Source organism: Sprattus sprattus, assembly GCF_963457725.1.
Source record: "Sprattus sprattus genome assembly, chromosome: 18".
In the NCBI taxonomy this organism is placed as follows: Eukaryota; Metazoa; Chordata; class Actinopteri; order Clupeiformes; family Clupeidae; genus Sprattus; species Sprattus sprattus.
In genome coordinates, this window is record NC_137916.1 from 11,617,647 (window position 1) to 11,625,146 (window position 7,500).

Sequence of the window (7,500 nt, forward strand, 5' to 3'; positions counted from 1 at the left end):
CGCCCCGCGGTCCAACATCATCTTGGTGGTTGCCTTGGCGATGATGGCCACTCCATCTCGTACGCGGGCCTCAAGGCTGTAGTCCCACTCGTCGTACGACACCGATATCAGGCCTGGGGAAAGGGAGAGAAGCAAAGAGAGATTTTTACCAAGCTTTGCATGTAAAGGGCCTCCAGACAACCCCTCCGAATCCCTCCTCAGTCAGTGCTTTGTGATATTGTACCTTGTACCAGATATTTGTAGGCCTTTTTGTGAACATCAAAACAACAACTACAGTTTTCTTTTTAGGAAAACAAAAAAAAATACATGTTGAGGCTTGTTGAGGGAGACTGTTGTGTCATTAGCAGCATAGTTTGGCAGAGGTTACTAAAAAGTGAATAAAATGTATCCGCGTTTCTATTTGTACACATGATTGGCACTGCTTCTCCATGATACACTGCATTCAGACAAGAGCTGAGGAGACTGCGAATAGACCGCATATCCAGCCTACTGAACAGAGACAAAACGTCATCAGACTCCTGAACAGAGACAGACCCCATCAGACCTCTTGAAGAGCGTGTTTGGAACATATCCAAACATATTCTATCATCTCTCACCCATAAAATATGCTCGTGTCAATTACGAAAGAATACAGAAAAGGCAGAGATTCATCTATTTGAAAATGTGGGGTCGTGCAGCTTCCACAGCAGGCACTGGTCCATGAGGAGCACAGAGGCTCCTGGTCTCTCTAGAACTACTCAAGAACAGCACTAGCAGATACAGAACCACACTGATCTGGTTAAAGCATGTGGTGGGGACAGGGGCCCTCACTCACAGCATCTGAAATAAGGGGCCAATGACCCAAAAGTGTCTCCAGATGTGACGATAGGTGATCTGTAGATGTCCCTAGAACACGAACCAGTGGCCGATATTCTTCAGAGGCAGAACAAGTAGTACAGCGAGGAGCACAAGAGCCACTCAGAGGCAGGGATCAGATTGCTCCCCAGAGGAGTGTGAGAGTTAAATGACCCAGGAGGATGGACGGATGAGCCCGTCTCCCCAGAGGGGACTGCCAGGGATTTGACGGGGTGGACTATTAGTGAATTAGCGCACCGGCGCAGAGCACACCTTCTGGTTGCTCCCTGATGCATTGTAAACAGAGGAGCTCCAGCAAGTCACTTAGCATCCACACCCACTCTGCCAGTTAGTTAAGACTCCATTAAAGGATTACGAGGGCCACAGACGCAGGCCCACCTCAAGCGTGACAGCGGAGAGAGAGAGACAGTGAGAGAGAGAAAAAGAAAGAGAGAGAGGGAAGGAGAGAGAGCAGATGGACGGTGGATCGGGGGTGTCAAATTAACCGTCTCTCAGTTTTTCAACTTTGAGCGTGAAGACAGCTTTTATAAGTTCTGTGACGCACTCGTTTCAGGTTTTTTTTTAATTAAATCCATAGCTTGACCCCAATAATGACTTTGAATGGCTACATAAAGTGCAAAGTGCTTTAAGTGCTTACAGTGATTACTAGCAAAGGACGCCACCTTGGCAGGGACTACCCGTTTGACCTTTTTTCCCATTAAAGCCACACACATTACATGTGTATTTAATGTCTTCCTCATCTTGGCTCTCTTCTTTCAGACACTCAGTGTAGGAAGAGAGTGAGAAAAAAACACACACAAACTCATTTATTCTGAATGCGGATCAAGTAAAGAGCAGCCAGACGTTGGCCGACATCCACCCACCCATCCCTCATTAAAACCTGGTCAGACTTAACCAGCTGGGAGCTGCTGCTGCTGCTGCCGCTGCTGAAGCCAACCTGACTCACACTTCCTCCTGAAACTCTTCACCTCGCTGTGTCTAAGCAGGACGGGTGGGCGGAAGCGGCTACATATGTGTGCTTCTGAGAATGCAAGTGTTTGGCCGAACATATACTGAACATATTGAGTGTCTGTGTGCTTGCACTTGTGTGTGCACTGAGTGTAAACTGTGTGCGAGCAAGCATGTGGATGTGTTTGGATGCATGAATGTCTGAATGCTTGTGTTTACGGTTATGTTGTTTATGTGTAGTATACCACATTATGCGTAGTGTCAGTGAGTGTGGTGCTGTGTGTGTATGTGTTTCAGAAGGTAGCCTACCTATAGGGAACTCGGAGGGGATGTGGTCTGTGTCCCCTGCCACCAGCGATGGTACGATCCACGTGTAACCATAACCAGTGAGGCCCACGGAGTGCGCCACCTCAAAGATGGTGTTGGACTCCTCCTTGGTGCAGTAGAGCAGAATGATGGGGCTCTGCAGCTTCTTCAGCTGGTTCTGGATCTTGAGGTCGCCGTCGTCTACCGACATGTCCAACAGCAGCACCTCCTCCAGCTCCCAGCCCACAAAGCTGTTCTCTATGGTGCTACGGACCTGAGGAACACAGAGAAGAACAAACAAGGTAACGAAGAACTAAGTTCCTATGAACTAATGTAATCATGCAGCTGAGATTTCACTTCACCTAAAAATGTATTTAATACAGTTAGTGAATGAATGAAAGATCAAAGGGAAATTGTGCAGCAAGACTAAAGTTGTTCAGGAGGTTTAGCCAGCCTGCCAAATACAATAATGATGCCTCACACACATATCAGTGCTGACCAAACCACAATACTGGTAACAATACATATACATAAACAATACATACTTGAGCTGGCCTCATTTTTTCAGTGAGTTTTTACTTGCAGTATATTGAGGCTACTGTGTCACTGTAAAAAGAGTCAGACCTTGGCTGACCTCATAGCATGGAGACGAGTGGTTACCTTGGTAACAAAGTCCTGATAGCCAGGGTAGTAGGTGGTGACGATGGAGAAGATGTACCAGTCGTACTCCTCCATGATGTTGAGCATGACCGAGGCCTGCTGCTCAATGGAGGGGCCGAACTGGAAAAACATGGAGTTGTCATCCTAAGGGGAAAGGACAAAGACTGCAAAGTCAGATGGTTAAAATTATACTGCATCTCCCATGAGACTAACCACATCTCACTGTGGGTGAGGAGAGCAGAAGTGTATTTTTTTCTGAGGGCTGCTGGCTAGCTGAAGTCAAAGGGACAGGTGAAAGACATGGAGTGTGAAGGACTGAGCTAGCACCTTAATCTAAATTAATCTAAGCTTTGGTTGACCACTGTTCCTGATGCCGCAGACCTGAGTGTGAAATCAGCCAGATCTGTAAGTCAGTGAGGGTGCTGATGTCTCTCTAGCTTCACTCAACATCAAAGCCTCAACTCCCCCTCAGGGAGAAGCATGGGTCGATCCGTTACCTTGTTTGCGCATTAATGAGATTGGGGAGATACCATTGAGCTGGCAAGAAAAGAGGGCCATGTGTATGTGTGTGTGTGTGTGTGTGTGTGTGTGTGTGTGTGTGTGTGTGTGTGTGTGTGTGTGTGTGTGTGTGTGTGTGTGTGTGTGTGTGTGTGTGTGTTTGTGTGTAGTAAGTTAAGAGTGTGAACAACACATGTTTTGTTTTCCCACATTTGTGCATGTTGCTTGGTAAAGCTCATAAAAAAAATCAGATACTTCCTCTGAGCAGGATGTAAATCTAGCATGCAGGTTTCACGCATGCCCAGGTGAGCACATCAAGCCCAAGGTAGTCCTACTGCAGCTCCATCTCATTCTCCTATATACTCTTCTCTTCACCCCTCACCTCACCCTCTCCCCCCTACCCCCACCCCATCCCCCCTCCCAAAGGGCTGTATGGTGCACTGCCTCCTGATGTCACAAAGCTATTCAATGGCAATGGCGTCCTACTTTTCCTGGTGTAGTGCCTGCAGGAAGCTGCCAGGCTACTTGTGTGTGTGTGTGCGTTTGTGTGTGTGTGTGTGTGTGTGTGTGTGTGTGTGTGTGTGTGTGTGTGTGTGTGTGTGTGTGTGTGTGTGTGTGTGTGTGTGTGTGTGTGTGTGTGTGTGTGTGTGTGTGTGTGTGTGTGTGTGTGTGTGTGTGTGTGTGTGTGAGAGTGGTGAGGGGGCTCACACTCCCTCCACGTGAGCCCAGGTTATTGGACTCACTGGGGAGAGACTGCACTGGTTTGCCAGAAGGGAAGGGTCAACTAGATTCATCATGACGGCAGCGGCACGATCTGACACGCAGGTAGCAAAAATTGCATGCCATTGCCTGAGACTAATGGATCTATTTGAGGGATGGTATTCTGATTGATGGGATATTTTCAGCTTCCAAACCCCTGGAGTTACCAAAAACCATATGAGCACTTTCATGAAAACAGTCTAATGAAGCCGAACACAGGGCACATATTTGTTCCTCTCCTTCTGCGCTCCCAACTGTGTGTGTGTGTGTCCGTGATCAGAATTTGAAGCTTCTTCAAAAACAAGACTGGCCAAATTTCGGCGCTATATTTGTCTCTGTGAAGTAGGTAACTGGATCAACACTGAACCGTTGGATGCACTGACCCTGTACAAAGATTAAGTGCTGTAGACTACAGAAAATACAGCCAAACAGGTCTGTTCTGCACCTTCCAAAATACACACTGAAGTTTGAAATATACATAGTCCCCCTATGTGTTCTGTAGCTAAATAGGATTCTATAAGGTATAGCAATGGGAGTAATTCAAAAGTGTTCATCCCCTCTGACAAACTGTTACAGTGTTTCTGCTGTTGCTGCACTCCCAGACTGCTCACAGGGAGGGGACTGAAACATACAAATCAGCTCATTACACGGCTGCACTGCTTGCATAACTCCCGTTTCCACCCGTGGGTAGAGTCCATGACGTCAAATTGCATCTTGGAGTATCAGATGTTTGGAGTAGCTCTGAATAAATCTGCCCTCCCCCTCCCCCCTCCCTCACACTGCTGTATCTCTCCTCTGCAATGTCCCTCCATCTCTCTCTATTACGCTCACTCTCCCTGTCCCATTTATTCCGCTGAAATAACTGCCAGGACACAGATATAATTGAATTCCCAGCCCTCCCCAACCCCTCACCCTCCTTCCTGGTCACTCTCCCTCCCTCCCTCTCTCTCTCTCCCTCTCCCTCTCCCTCTCCATCTAAGAGCACTTTTAATGCACTATCCAGTGCAGTCACTATAAGCCTGTGGAATTTTCATTAGCCTTTATCAGAAAAGAAATAAGAAAGTAAGAAAGTCGGAGGGCGCGGGTGGGGGTGGGGTGGTGGGGTGGTAGGTTGGGGGAAACAGCTCCAGCAGTGGAAGTGAAAATGAAGCCACGGTGTGAGAAGTGCTGGCTTCATTTATGGCCGCAATTATTCCAGCGGCTTGCTGCCCACCCCCTCCCCGACCCACAACGCAGGGTTATCGATTAAGAGGCATTAAGGTACTGGAGGGGCCATGCCAGAGGTGTGTCGGTCACTGTTCCCTACTGCCATAAGCCTGCCTTCACAGCAGAAAAACAGGGTGGGTAAGAAGGACGGGCAAAGGCAGAGAGAAAGCCAGATAAAGAAAAAGAGTGCATAGTTGGAGAGACACAGATGGTGGGAGGAGGACATTAAAGGAGAGTCTTCCTACTAAACAATAAACAGGAAGAGAGAAAGAGAGAAAGAGATGAGGGGAAGGTTTAAACAATGTGTGCTCTCTTTCAGGAGTGGAGCAGAACACACACACACACACACACACACACACACACACACACACACACACACACACACTGCAGCACATCGGCATACTCTGCATTTGGTGAAGATGTCAGACATACCATCTCACTTACATGGCTAAAGGTATACAGACAAAGACAGTGAGAATGAGAGAGTGGGAGAGAAAGAGAGAAAGTGCCAGAAATACCAGAAGAGCTTGGTATCTCCATGGAAATGAACATCAGCATGCAGTGAGGTAGAGGTGCCGCACCTCCATGTTGCCCTCACACTCGTCCTCTCTCCCCCTCCGCCATGCCTGACTCACCAGCATCTGAGCTCAATTCAAATAAAATCCTCCATCACATTTCAGTCGCGGCTAAATGCAGACAATGAAATAGGCAGTATGAGAAAGGGGTCTATTTCATTTTAAGCTGGGTTTAGGGACAATGTATGAGGGATTACTGCAGTGCACATCTCATGTAAAGATATACTGTAACTACATAACTACTACATGGATCTTGTACTACATTAGAAGAATAATTTACACTGGTGAGTGTTACGGACATATTACATTAAGTGTTAGGTAACCTTTACCGTACTTGAAATGAAGCAGACCCAGAAAAAGAGTGAGTGAGAAAGTGGGAATGAGGGGATAAAGCCTTGAGGAGGAAAAGGGGGAGGAGAGGATAGCATGACAGAGGGGAAGGAGAACAGGTGGTGAGGCTGCTGAGAGGGGAGTTGGGGGAGGGGGTGTAAAGGGTAGGGGTGCGGTGGGCTGCTCGCTCTGACCCGCTGCCGACCAGGTGAGCCGGGCTTCAGGCTGGCCAGTCATAGGCACTCACCCACAGCGCAGAGGTGCTGTCAGAGCGACAGGAGCCACATGTGCTCAGTCTCTGTGCTTCTCTGTGCACACACACACACACACACACACACATTTGTTTGTGTATGCATATAGACACACTCACACACACACACAAACTGCAGTTCCACCAAAAAAAGCTCATTGTTCATACCTCGGGTGTAAAATGCATAACTCATATCAATCAACCCTGGGAAAATACCTAACAGCAAAACACAAACAGTTTGACAAGCTTGTATTTGTGTGCATTAATGTGTGAGTGTTCGTGTGTGTGGTGTGTGCGTACAGTATGTGTATATATATACATAATAAGTATATATAAGTATACATTCATGTGTGTGTTTGTTGCTGTCTTTGTGTTTGCGGTAGTGCACTGCTGCATCCTTGTGAGAGCACCTGGTCTGCGTGCTGCTGGCAGGCTATTGATTGGGATCGTTTTCAAACGCTGGTATTGGAGCCCTGTTGTTTTTAAACAGACCTTGTTGGTGTTTAGAGTGAGTCGGTGTGTGTGTGTGTGTGTGTGTGTGTGTGTGTGTGTGTGTGTTTGTTTGTGTGTGTGTGTGTGTATGTATGTGTGTGTGTGTGAGTGTGTGTGTATGTGTGTGTGCGTGTGTGTGTGAGTGTGTGTGTATGTGTGTGTGCGTGTGTGTGTGTGTGCTGTCTCCGCTTCAAGGTCCCAGCAATGCATATTTCTATCCTCTCTGTAAAGTCTCCTCCTTTGAACTCAGGAGAGGGGGGGTTGCTATTGACTACTGCATGGCCTGATGGGAGGAGATGCAAGAGAAAAGCAAAGCGAGGAAGAGAATGAGGGAGAGTGGGGGGAGAAAGAGAGACAGAGAGAAAGAGAGAGAGAAAGAGTGCCAAACAGCTGGGTCTTGCTAGAGAAGTCTGGCAAATTTAAAAGCCACAGGACACACACCCACACAAGCACATACAAAGACACACACACATACACACACACAGACACACACAAAGAAGAATTATGGAATTTTATTATATGGCAACGTCAGTACAAGCATTCTGATTGGCTAATGGGTAGTCATGCCAGCCGCGTATTGACGTCCTTGCCGGTCTGCGGTCTGATAAGTATTCTTATTGC

General features: G+C 47.5%; 1 protein-coding gene across 1 annotated transcript in view; it reads right to left on the reverse strand.

Moving 5' to 3' along the window:
* grin2ba (glutamate receptor, ionotropic, N-methyl D-aspartate 2B-a) overlaps window positions 1-7,500 on the reverse strand; it is a gene marked incomplete at both ends in the record, with an annotated part of 73,600 nt that overhangs the window by 29,486 nt on the left and 36,614 nt on the right. The window contains 3 exons of the mRNA XM_080856609.1: window positions 1-113; window positions 2,113-2,383; window positions 2,770-2,913. The exon at window positions 1-113 is cut by the window's left edge and continues 83 nt beyond it. Coding sequence (XP_080712735.1) covers window positions 1-113; window positions 2,113-2,383; window positions 2,770-2,913 — 528 coding nt within the window. The remainder of the gene's footprint in view (window positions 114-2,112; window positions 2,384-2,769; window positions 2,914-7,500) is intronic.